The sequence below is a fragment of the Leptonychotes weddellii genome, chromosome 1, assembly GCF_054177405.1.
Source record: "Leptonychotes weddellii isolate Sample4059 chromosome 1, ASM5417740v2, whole genome shotgun sequence".
Taxonomy (NCBI): Eukaryota; Metazoa; Chordata; class Mammalia; order Carnivora; family Phocidae; genus Leptonychotes; species Leptonychotes weddellii.
The window spans coordinates 9,688,403-9,701,041 of NC_138369.1; the positions used below are offsets into that span (position 1 = coordinate 9,688,403).

Consider the following 12,639-nt stretch of genomic DNA (forward strand, 5'->3'; position numbering starts at 1 on the left):
CTGCTCCGCGGGGAGCCTGCTTCTCCCTCTGCCTCTGTCTCTCTCTGTCTCTCATGAATAAATAAATAAAATCTTTAAAAAAAATAAAAATAAAAATGGGAAAACCATTCCATCTTGTGGACCATGAAGACAGGTGGCAAGCCAGATGTGGGCAGCAGTCTGTTGACCCCTGGTCTGATCCAAAACCACCCACTGGTCAAAAGGAAAACCAGAGAGCCATACTCTGAACTAGTTCTTACTGTTTTCTAATTGAAAAATGTGGACTTTGAATTTCTTTTTTTTTTTTATTTTATTTATTTTTAAAGATTTTATTTATTTATTTGAGAGAGAGAGAATGAGAGAGAGCACATGAGAGGGGGGAGGGTCAGAGGGAGAAGCAGACTCCCCGCCGAGCAGGGAGCCCGATGCGGGACTCGATCCAGGGACTCCAGGATCATGACCTGAGCCGAAGGCAGTCGCTTAACCAACTGAGCCACCCAGGCGCCCTGGACTTTGAATTTCTAACTTGCTCTAGACCCCTATGCCCAATTTCCCATGCAGGAATGCTCACTATTACCGAACTCTCATTTCCAGCAACTCTCAGAGAGGGGCTCAAAGCGGATCAAGTACTCTTCTCTGTGCAATAATGGAAATCAAGGGAATGATGAAAACAAACCCCCAAGTAGAATTTACATCTTCCTTTTAAAAAGACCAGGCCTTTTGCTTTATACACAAACAGCGTACGTCTTTCATCAACACAGGAAAACATCGGGAGGTTTGTCAAATATTTCATAAACACAAATGTGGTTAAGAAGGAGATAATGAAACAGTTGAAATGAAAAGAAAATGCCTCACTAATGACAGCCTCGCTGGCTTTTCAAATCTAACCATTCAGAGGAGAGCCGATCTCATTATCACATTGTGCTGCTGGTGCAGAGGAACTCCTGCTCGGGAGAATCACAGGCAGCCCAGAAGGGATCTCTCCCCTAACTATCAAGAGAAATAAAATTACGTTTTGGTCTTAAGCTCATGCTTAAAAATAGCTGGCTCGATTTTCAGCAAATTCGAATGTGTTTTTTATTAAAATCTAGACCCTGGGTGGGAGGATGGGTTGGCCTGGTGGTGGGTATTGAGGAGGGCACGTTCTGCATGGAGCACTGGGTGTTATGCACAAACCATGAATCGTGGAACACTTCATCTAGAACTAATGATGTAATGTATGGGGATTAACATAAGAATAAAAAAAAATAAAATTAAAAAAAAAAAAATCTAGACCCTGGGACGCCTGGGTGGCTCAGTCGTTGGGCGTCTGCCTTCGGCTCGGGTCGTGATCCCGGGGTACTGGGATCAAGTCCCACGTCGGGCTCCCTGCTCGGCGGGGAGCCTGCTTCTCCCTCTCCCTCTGCCCCTGCTTGTGTCCCCTCTCTCTCAAATAAATAAAATCTTTTAAAATAAATAAATAAATAAATAAATAAAATCTAGACCACAAGGTGTGCAGATGACTCCACTTGAGTGGCTTCGGAGAGAAAAAGGACACCTCGAGATTCTCTATCGTCCCCTAGCTCAGGGTCAGCGAACGCCATCACATAAACGGGCCGGAAAGACAACATTTTCAGCTCCGTGGGCCAGATGGTCTCTGTGACAACACTGCCATTATAGCAGGAAAGCTACTAAAGTAGCCTTAGATGATACATATTCGAAGGGGCGTGGCTGGGTGCCAATAAAACTTTATTTACAAAAATAGGTGGCGGGCCAGGCTCTGCCTGGGGACCAGAGTTTCTGACTTCTGCTCTAGAATAGCTGGAACTGAAGTGCAATGAGAAACCCACCAAAGGAGGGACATATTCCACCTTTTGAGATGCCAAGGTGGAGGAAGCAAAAGGGAGTTTCCAACGTGAATCCCAAAGGGCAGGTGCTGCAAACTGTGGCCTTGTTTTAATTCTCAACGTGCAGCTTCTCACCTTGGCAGTGACTCCATGTAACATGGTCCGGGGCAAGCAGTAGTGGGCATTTAGTACTTAGATGGTGGTTGAGGTCCCTAACCATCAGGACCAAGGTGGAAAGCCGACTGGCATGATGTCAACTGCAGTTGCTTGCACAACAAAACAGTTATCTGGTTGGAGCCTGAAATTCTCGTCCTTATTAACAGGTTAAGCAAACTGAAGCAGCCTAATACCACTCCTGGTCAAAGCTGATGGGGATCTAGAACCCAGTTCTTGTACATAGGAACATACATATGTATGAACAAATGAACAAAGATGCAAGTCGTCCAAGATGCGTTTTTCTTTAGAATTCTTAGCCCAAAGCTGTCAAGATGGATCTCTTTTTAAAAGTGACCCCAAGGGGTGCCGGGGTGGTTCCGTTGGTTAAGAATCTAACTTGGGCTCAGGTCGTGATCTTGGGGCCCTGGGATTAAGCCCTACATCGGGGCCCCATGCTCAGTGGGGAGTCTGCTTCTCCCTCTCCCTCTGCCCCTCGCCACACTTGTGTGTGCACGCGGTCTCTCTCAAATAAATAAGTAAAATCTTTTAAAAAGGGCACCTGGGTGGCTCAGTCATTAGGCGTCTGCCTTCAGTTCGGGTCATGGGATCGGCCCCGCATGAGGCTCCCTGCTTGGCGGGAGGCCTACTTCTCCCTCTCCCACTCCCACTCCCCCTGCTTATGTTCCTGCTCTCGCTATCTCTCTGTCAAATAAATTAAAAAATCTTAAAAAAAAAGTGACCCCAAAAATTCATTAGGGATGACATACTGAGATGTTCATCACAGTGATATTTATAATAGACAAAAACTGGAGACAACTCAAGTCTCCATCAGCTGGGGATGAGTTAAAGTAATTATGGCACATCATTACCATGTTATTAAGAATGGTAATTGTAGGAAAAATATAGAAATGTATTCTCAGATGAGAAAAACAGGCTAGAAGACAGAGATATAATTTATGTAACAAAAACATGTGCACCATACCCGATGCAAGTGCAGAGGGAAGAAGCCAGAAAGATGTGTACCTTGAGTGACGCTGAGTGAAGGTGATTATTCGTTTTATCCCTTAGAGCAAAGCTGTATTTTATGATTTTTCTACAATGAACATGCACTGGCAGTAAGAAACTTGAAAACAAAACAAAGAAAAGCCACTGAAGCTACAATGATGGTACATACCGATGTGGCCTTCCTAGGTTCTGCAGAAGCACCAGTGAAGGAAGCCAACAAAGGTCACAACAATGGGGATCGCGGTGGCCTTTATAACACTGGGCAAAGTACAAGTTCCAAGCACACACGAGAGGACCAGCAAGAGGGCCAAGGTTAAAGAGAGATCTACTGACACAGCGCTGTAATTAAAACCCAACACCATGAAGCCTGTCTGGCAGCCCGGAAGATATGAAGGAAATGCTGCCAAAATGAACACAGCAGAACCTAAGCCGCCTTAACCACGATCGAACTATGTCGCATCCAGGCAGACCTCATTTGACTGCACTCTGCAGACATCGTGTTTTCTAGAAACCCAAGGTTTGCGGCAAAACCAGTATGCTGGCGCCATTTTCCCGAGAGCGTCTGATCACTTTGTATCTCTGTGTCACATTTCGGTAATTCTCACCGTATTTCAAACTTTGTCATCGTTACTGTATTTGCTTTGGTGATCTGTGATCAGGGATTCTGACTCACTGAAAGCTCAGATGACGACTAGCATTTGTTGGTGATCAAGTATTTTTTAATTAAGGCACACACGCCAGTTTTTTAGACGTGATGCTACAGCCCACTTCCACAATGCAGGGTAAACGTAACTTTTATATGCGATGCGCCCGGAAGCCAAAACACTCCTTCAACTTGCTTTATTGCAATATTCGCTTTAGTGGGGCGGTCTGGACCTGGGCCCGCAGGATCTCCAAGGTATGCCTGTATACTGATACCTACAAGGAAAAGGCTGGAAAGGAAAGAGAAAGGTGGGAAAAGGTCTTCCATGCTGGAAAACTGTTTCTAGTGTTTTTAAACATCTCTTTCACGGTGTGTGTGCAGACTGCACGCACGAATGCAGGCAAGAGTAGAGAAGATGCTAGCAGTGAGCACAACCAGGTTTGAGCACTCGGTCAAGCACTCGACCCACATTTGAGCATGCTGAGCCTCACAACAAACCCAGGCAGGTGGGACTTCCAGACCCATTTTGGCGACTGGAAACTGAGGCAGGGAGTGGAGAAGCAAGCAGCCAAGGTCCCACTGGCAAGGAGCAGAGACGGGACTTGAACCCACTGGCCCAGAACATAAGCGATTAAATGCTGGGGAACCCTAGGCACCCAAAACTCAAACTTCGATAACCTTTGATGTTAATGAGGGTTCTTGAAAAGCTTCCTAAAGATGCACATCGGTGAGATGTAACTTTTAAAACGGACATTAGCCTCCGAAGCTACACTGTTGGCAGAGAGTTTAACAATGAGGTAATAGTTCTCTGGAAAAAAATACAACTATTGAAACAAAATCTCAATGACAGCATTCTCTTCTCAGAGCATGATTCATCCCCATAACGTACGAATGCCTCGCCTCATTGAAACCTCAGCACCAGTCTGAATAAGGCAGCGAGGTTTCCTCGAACCACTGACACGGCTTGAGGAGTGACTAGCCAAGATCTCCGCACGTCTGTTCTTGCTGACAAGGACACAGGCCTGTGCGAAGCTCGACTCAGCAGCTACGTTCCCGGCTACTGACAAACTATAGGCCTGGGTCTGACAAGGGAATAAATTATAGAAGCAGTGAAGGAGAATGACGTCAGCTACGCAGCAGTAAAAGTGGATTTGACCCTGGTCTAGCAAAACCCCAATATTCTCCTTGGCTCTTTCAATACTTCCCAAAGCAGCCAGGTCAAAAGCCCATTTGCCCAATTCCAGCCTGACATGTATTAAGGAAAATCCAAACCGGGAAATCTAACACTGCTTCTCTTCTGACTTTTTGACAGCCTCCAAAATGAATCCTCGGTGTTTCCCACAGTGTAATTCAAAACAATTCCAGTTGGAAGTCAGCTAACTTCTTGGTTAAAAAAATGTATAAACAAAAGATCCTTTTTAGAAATGAGCTTTATTTTCAGTGCTACTTAGTTCTGAAAAGTCTGCATATTTACTTTTTCCTCCCACCAGGTTTACCTCCAAATCAGGAATTCAAAACCCACAACAAACAGATCAAACACCTGTAGGATCTGGGTGTTGACCACTGGCATTTCATTTTGGCGATAAAGGACCTGCCTTTCAAAGAAGATTCTATGCAAAATGCTGTATTTCCTTGAATGAGGCTCACTGCTTTTCAACCTTGAAATCACCCACTTGAAAAGAAGACCCAAAATTCCAAGCTTTCAGAACTGGGTCCCAGTATCACCATGCAAGTCACTCTCATTCTTTAAACTATACATTTAATGGCCCCAAGAGTTACTTTAACAGAGGGCTGTAAGACAGGGCAAAATTTCTCATAACACCCACATCTGCCCCTGCCAACTGTTCTGTACCTCTCTTCCACGGGAATCAGTAAGGCTTCACCCTTAAAGTCCTGAGGATGACCTCAGAGGCACCGAGTGGCTGAGCAGAGCCCATCGAGACAGGAAAGGAATATGGACACAGGCCCAGCAACAATGAACTTGCTTGTTATTCCTAAACACAGTCCAATAAAGAGGCTGCATCAATCTTAAAAGCGCACCTTTCTGTTTCAGATTCCTGGATAAAACATTATTTTGAAAAATCTGTATAATTTGAACCAAAAAGGAGGGTTATTAAAATTAAACCAAGAAATATCCAGAAATGAGTTTCTAGTACAAGCTTGCTAGAAGACGAATTCCAATCTAAAAAAACAATCTACACAACGTTCTTTTATCTGCGGGGAATGCAATGTTATCACATCCCTTCCATAAACCCTCCTAAAACTCCTTAAGTAGACAGCATTTCAACGCAGAGACCAAAGTGAAAATATCTTTGAAAAGAAAACAATGACGTGGCTGGGAAGCCGTGTGCAGCTTGGCGAACATTTTTTCCACCCACCAAGAACTTGGGCTTTCTGGGAAGGTTGCTTGTTTTCCGGTCAAAACCATTCTTGAAGTCGTCAGGAACGGAGAAAGGGAGACTCGGCATCTGGGAAGATGGTTCCTGGTTCCTGGTTCCCAGGAAGGTGTGTATCTGGGGCTCAGGAGCCAAACAGCCTGGAAAAGTCAGAGGGCAGAGATGTCCGTGAGGATGGGAAGGATGTAAAGCTATATAGCTCAGAAAACACTTTCAGAAAATATTTTCTGTTACTATTATTAAGATTATTTTATATTACTTACAGCTTTGTAAGTAGTTCTTCTGTTACACAACATGACTATACTTAATGCTACCAAACAATACATTTTATTTTATTTTTTTAAGTAGGCTCCACACCCAGCATGGAGCCCAATGCGGGGCTTGAACTCATGACCCTGAGATCAAGACCTGAGCTGATAGCAAGAGTCAAACACTTAACTGATTGAGCTACCTGGGCACCCCCCAAACAGTACATTTTAAAAAGAAAAAAGCTATTTAAGAAAGTATCTGCTTCATCAGAATCTGTAACATTTTATTTCAGCCCATTCTTTATTACTGCAAGTCAATGATACAAATGATTACAGTTAACTCTGTTCATTGAAGAAAATCTGAATGGGAAAGGCCTGGGAACTGTATAAAAACCCATGAAGTTGAGAACGGGAAGGTAGTTACGACAGAGGTCTACAGGGGAAAACCACAGAACTGTTAAAAAGATACATATATGGGAACTCTGTTATCTTTGCAACATTTCTATAAAGCTAAACTCTTTCCAAGATAAAAAAGGCTTTTTGAAAAAAGAACAGATGGTGCAGGATCACCACATGCAAAAGAATGAAGTTGGATCCCTACCTCACACTCTATGCAAAATTTACCTCAAAGTGGGTAATAGACCTAACTATTAAAATTAAAACTATAAAACTCTTAAAAGAAAACTTAGGGGGTGCCTGGGTGGCTCAGTTGGTTAAGCGACTGCCTTCAGCTCAGGTCATGATCCCAGGGTCCTGAGATCGAGCCCCGCATTGGGCGGGAAGCCTGCTTCTCCCTCTCCCATTCCCCTTCCTTGTGTTCCCTCTCTCACTGTCTCTGTCAGTTAAATAAACAAATTTAAAAAAAAGAAAGAAAGAAAACTTAGGCCTAAATCTTCGTGACCTTGGGTTGGGCAATGATTTTTAGCTACAACACAAAAAGCACAAGCAACACGGGCGCCTGGCTGGCTCAGTCGGTTAAGCGACTGCCTTCGGCTCAGGTCATGATCCTGGAGTCCCGGGATCGAGCCCCACTTCGGGCTCCCTGCTCAGCGAGGAGTCTGCTTCTCCCTCTGACCCTCCCCCCTCTCATGCTCTCTCTCTCTCTCATTCTGTCTCAGGTAAATAAATAAAATCTTAAAAAAAAGGGCGCCTGGCTGGCTCAGTTGGTTAAGCGACTGCCTTCGGCTCAGGTCATGATCCTGGAGTCCCGGGATCGAGCCCCACTTCGGGCTCCCTGCTCAGCGGGGGGTCTGCTTCTCCCTCTGACCCTCCCCCCTCTCGTGCTCTCTCTCTCTCTCATTCTCTCTCTCAAATAAATAGATAAAATCTTTAAAAAAAAAAAAAGCACAAGCAACAAAAGAAGAAACAGATAGACTGGACTTTATCAAAATTAAATTTTTTTGTGCTTCAAAGGACACCATCAAGAAAGTGAAAAGAAAACCAAGAGAACGGGAGAAAATACTTGAAAATCATGTATCTGATAAGGGGCTGGTTTCTAGACTATAAAAAGAACTCTTATAACTTAGTTATTACCCAATTAAAAACTGGACAAAGGACCTAAATAGATATTTTTCCAAAGAGGACATACAAATGACCACGAAGCACATGAAAAGAGGCTCAATGTCACTAACCATTGGGGAAATGCTAATCAACCTTCACATCCACTAGGACGGCTCTAATCAAAAAGACTGACAATAACAAGCATTGGCAAGGATGTGGGGGAAATTGGAACCATCATACACTACTGGTGGGAAGGCAAATTGCTGCAGCTACCTTTAAAAAATAGTCTGGCAGAACCTCAAACGGATAAATATAGAGTTACCATATGACCCAGCAATTTCACTCCTGCATATATACCAGAGAGAACCGAAAACTTAAGTCTGTCTACACAAAAACTCGAACACCAGTGTTTGTATCAGCAATCTTCATAAACAGGCCCAAAATGGAAACATTCCAGATAGCCATCAACTGATGAGTGGATAAACAAGCTGCGGTAAAGACATACAATGGACTATTCTTCAGGCACAGAGAGGAATGCAGTACCGACACACACTACAACACGCTGGAACGTCTAAGACATCACGCTGCGTGAAAGAAGCAGGACACAAAAGGGGCCATATGTTGTTACGATTCCGTTTACAGGAAATATCCACAACTAGCAAATCCATAATGACAGAAAGTAGGTAAGTGATTACCAGAGGCTGGAGGGAAAAAGAGGCAGTCACTGCTTAATGGGTATGAGGTTTCCCTTTGGGGTGATGAAAATGTTCTAGAACTGCACTGCGGTGGTGGTTTCCCAACCCTGTGAATATACTACAAAATACTGAACTGTGAAGACTGACTGCCACTTTTTTACTTATTAATCTTTCTCCGTGATTTCACACCCTCATTTTCTCCGTATCTTCCCACCCAGTATTTTATTATGAAGATTTTAACATACAGAAGAGTTAAGAACAGTTCAGTGAAGACTGCATATATACCACCTCCGTTCTACAATTAACACTTTCCTTTACATGGGGGCCTGGGTGGCTCAGTCAGTTGAACCTCCGACTCTTGATTTCAGCTCAGGTCATGATCTCAGGGTGGTGGGATCGAGCCCCACATCAAGCTCTGGGCTCAGCAGGGAGTCTGCTTGGGATTCTCCCTCTCCCTTTCCCTCTGCCCCTCCCCCTGCACGCACACACGCTCTCTAATTAAAAAACAACAACAACAAAAAGCTTGGGGTGCCTGGGTGGCTCAGTCGGTTAAACATCTGCCTTTGGCTCAGGTCATGATCCCAGGGCCCTGGGATCGAGTCCTGCATTGAGCTCCCTGCTCAGCAGGGAGTCTGCTTCTCCCTCTGCTCCTCCCCCTGCTCATGCTCTCTCCCCCTCCTAGCTCTCAAATAAATAATAAATAAATAACTTTGCTTTACAGTGCACCTACCCAATTATTCATCTATCTTATTTTTGATATGTTTCATAGTTAAGATGCAGATATCAATATTCGGTCCCCCTAAACACTCGGGCACGTTTCTCTCCATATTTCAAGTTTTTCATGACTTTTTAAAAAAATTTCCCAAGTAGCTCAGCTCAAGCAATATAAAAATGGGTACAGGGGAACTGCAAGCCATCCCCTCAGGCCCTGTTAATCTCCTCAGCAATCCAAGCATGGTCACCTCTGTGGACAGCCTGGAGCAGATCCTTCCAACTCCCTGGGTGGAAGTGTTTTCCCCACAGACTTCGGGCATTTATTCAGTGCTTACTACATGCAAATCACAGCCGAGGCTGGAATGCGCATGTAAGTGACATCCAGCCTTCTTTGCTTTCGAAACACTCCCCTGTGTAGACAGAACTTGCAGCACCTCATCAGCGATGAAGCCCTGACAGCAGCTCATATGGGCGTCCTTTTGAGTTACCTGACTCCTCCCCAGTTCTTGGACATTTAGGTGATTTCCAGTTTTTTTAATACCCTGGGAAAGCCAGTCACTGCCTCCCTGACAGAGTCCTTCCTGAAGAGGATCTTCCCTCACTTGTGGCGCCTACTGAAAGAGGTGGCCCAGGTTAGGGGTTGGCAAAAAAGCCACATAGTAAGTAGTCTTTGCATGCCAGGCAGTTTCTGTCATAGGGCTTCGAACCCCTCTGCTATGGTGCAAATGCAGTTACAGAAATGGGTGTGGCTGCACGACAATAAAACTTCATGCATGAAAACAGGAAACAGATAGATATGGCCCACGGGCTGTGGTTTGCTAACTCAACCTCAATGATTATGCTGGAATCAGGATAACCCCCATCTAACTGGACCTGGCTCACACCTAGCTAGGTCAAGCAGGCTCCGCTCCCAGGAAGCAAAATCAGGATACCAGGCTACAAAGATAGCCTTGAGCTGAGCTAGGAGGTCACAGAGCCTAAGGTGACCATCTTGGTCACAGGCCAGCAAATGAGCCGTAAAGGGAGCTAGCTGGACGACAGGATGAATGCAGCCGATGAGCAGAACAGAATGATGAAAACAGAGTTCTTCCCTGCCCCAGGACCTTTGCACGTGCTACCATGCCTCCCTTTAGCTCTGCAAATGGCAAGGCTTCCTCCCGTTCTTTAGGTTTTGATTTAAATAGCACTTCTGTGTGGGCCTCTTCCCGACCATCGCCTAAACTGAGAGCCTCCCATTTGCCTCATGAGTGATTCTTCCCTATTTATTTGTTTTTCTGTCCCTGTCCCAACCACCATACTATCCCTTCGCTAATGGCAAGGACGAAGGCTGTCCTCGTCTCAGCTATAAGCCCAAGGTGCAGCCCACACTGGATAGTTGTAAATCAATAAATGAAGGAAGGAAAGGACAGGTGCGAACCTGGAAAGACCAACGCATTCTACTTCCTGTGAATCCTAGTTACATTCCCTATCCTCTTCTGCAAACTCCCTGATCTCTTCACCAGCCCTCTTTGTACCTGCACAGGCCTCATCCAAGCTCCCAAAAAGGGCTTCTCTGGGCACACACCACGGTCCTCGTTCTGGGCTCTTAAACACTTTCCAGTGGCACAATGAAACTCCTCCTCCCCCCATCTCCTGAGTCCTGGAATCATCCCCTCTAACAGCCATGGGGCTGGCACAAGGACCACCCAGCAACCCCAAATGCAGCATCCTAATTACTCAGGAGAGCCGACTTTTCATTCTCCTCCTCTTTAGGGGGAAGAATGGGACCAGCCCAGCATGATGAGCCCAGATGATAGCACACCAGATTCTCCTACGGTTTTTTTCCCTGAGCCTGTTTACTAAGGAGTCTCACAATTCATCAGCAGCGGCATCAAAATTAAGGCCCCGCTCCTTGCTCGGCGGGAAGCCTGCTTCTCCCTCTCCCACTCCCCCTGCTTGTGTTCCTGCTCTCACTAACTCTCTCTCTCTGACAAATAAATAAATAAAATCTTAAAAGAAAAAAAACAAAATTAAGGCCCCCAATGCTGGAAGGAAAACCAATCCGATTAGATTTTTTTAAGCCTAACGAGGAAACGAGGAAATGAAAAATAGGCATGAAAACAGAAAGAAGTCTGAATACACTTCTGAGGGCTACCGGCAGGAGACGAGCAGGGCTCGGCAGCACGCTGCCAAATAAGCCACATTGTCCACCCTGGCAGACATCGAGTACAGGCTAAACAGGGCAGAGCAGGCAAGAGGTTAACAGGGCCATGGGCTCGAGGGAAGGCATCTCTTGGCAGCCTCTGCTACGGCACCAGGAACAGCCAGGACTTGGAGAACACTGTGTCCCAGTCAAAGCTCCAGCCTAGACCACAGTGACACAGTTTAACCTTTGTAGACCCTGCTTCCCTCTCTAGCTTGGGAGAGTTCTTATTTTGAAAGCAGAAAGCGTGACGCGGAAGCGCAGAGAGACGACAGACAGAGGGTGAGCATCCGGTGGGTCATTCTGGACAATGAAGGGAACAGGCAGGCCGGACTTACACGATCATGCAGAACATCATGAAGACATTCCACAGGGCGATGAAGATCCGGAAGTATCTGAGGCTCAGTAAGAACTCCCGGATGTTGTCACCTGGAAAGTCAGAACGCGTTTTTATAAGCACTGCTGACATTTCTGTTGTCGTGACGGCAGTGCGCTTCTGCAGTTTCCACCAGCCCCAATCCCACCGCCCCATGTTCCGGGGGCAGCACAGGTTTTCCTGTGGGTCGCCTCTGCTCCCCGACCCTTGGCACTCTGGCAATAGCTGCCACTGACCAACCCCTAAAAGCCCTCAGCCTCTGATTGGCTCAGGGAGGGGCATGTGACCCAAGTCTGCCCATTGAGAGTCAGCCCTGGGACTTTGGTCAGTCTGCCCAGTGAGAGTCAGGCCTGGAACTTTCATCCCAACTACTGGGAAAGAGGCACTTGCTTTCTGTCAGCCTTTCTGGGCTAGGAAGACATAAACCCAGTCCTTTAGGGCAGGGGTTGGCCAACTATGGCCCATGGGCCAAAGCCAACCCCTACCACCTGTTTCTGTATGGCCCATAAGCTAAGAATGTCTTTAAGACTTTTTAATGGCTAAAAAGAAAATCAACAGAGTATCTTGCGAGACACAGAAATTACATGAAATTCACATTTCAGTGTCTATGAATAAAATTTTATCAAAATACACATGCCCGCTCATGTATATACAGGCATACCTTGGAAATATTGTGGGTTCAGTTCCAAACTACTGCAATAAAGCAAGTCAAATGAATGTTTTGGTCTCCCACTGCCTATAAAAGTTATGTTTACACTACACTATAGTCTATTAAGTGTGCACTAGCATTATATCTAAAAAATAATGTCAATACGTGAATTATAAAAACATCACTAACGGGGCACCTGGGTGGCTCAGTCGTTAAGCATCTGCCTTCGGCTCAGGTCATGGTCCCAGGGTCCTGGGATCAAGTCCCACA

At 45.6% G+C, this 12,639-nt stretch overlaps 1 protein-coding gene across 1 annotated transcript in view; it reads right to left on the bottom strand.

Moving 5' to 3' along the window:
- Nucleotides 1–5,021: 5,021 nt before the first annotated feature.
- The window catches only part of SMIM7 (small integral membrane protein 7), a 12,210-nt gene continuing 4,592 nt past the window's right edge, over nt 5,022–12,639 (bottom strand). Inside the window, exons 4-5 of the mRNA XM_006749035.3 lie at nt 11,683–11,773; nt 5,022–6,145 (exon numbers count right to left, since the gene is read on the bottom strand). Of these exons, the coding sequence (XP_006749098.1) occupies nt 6,130–6,145; nt 11,683–11,773 (107 nt within the window). The 3' untranslated portion in view covers nt 5,022–6,129. The remainder of the gene's footprint in view (nt 6,146–11,682; nt 11,774–12,639) is intronic.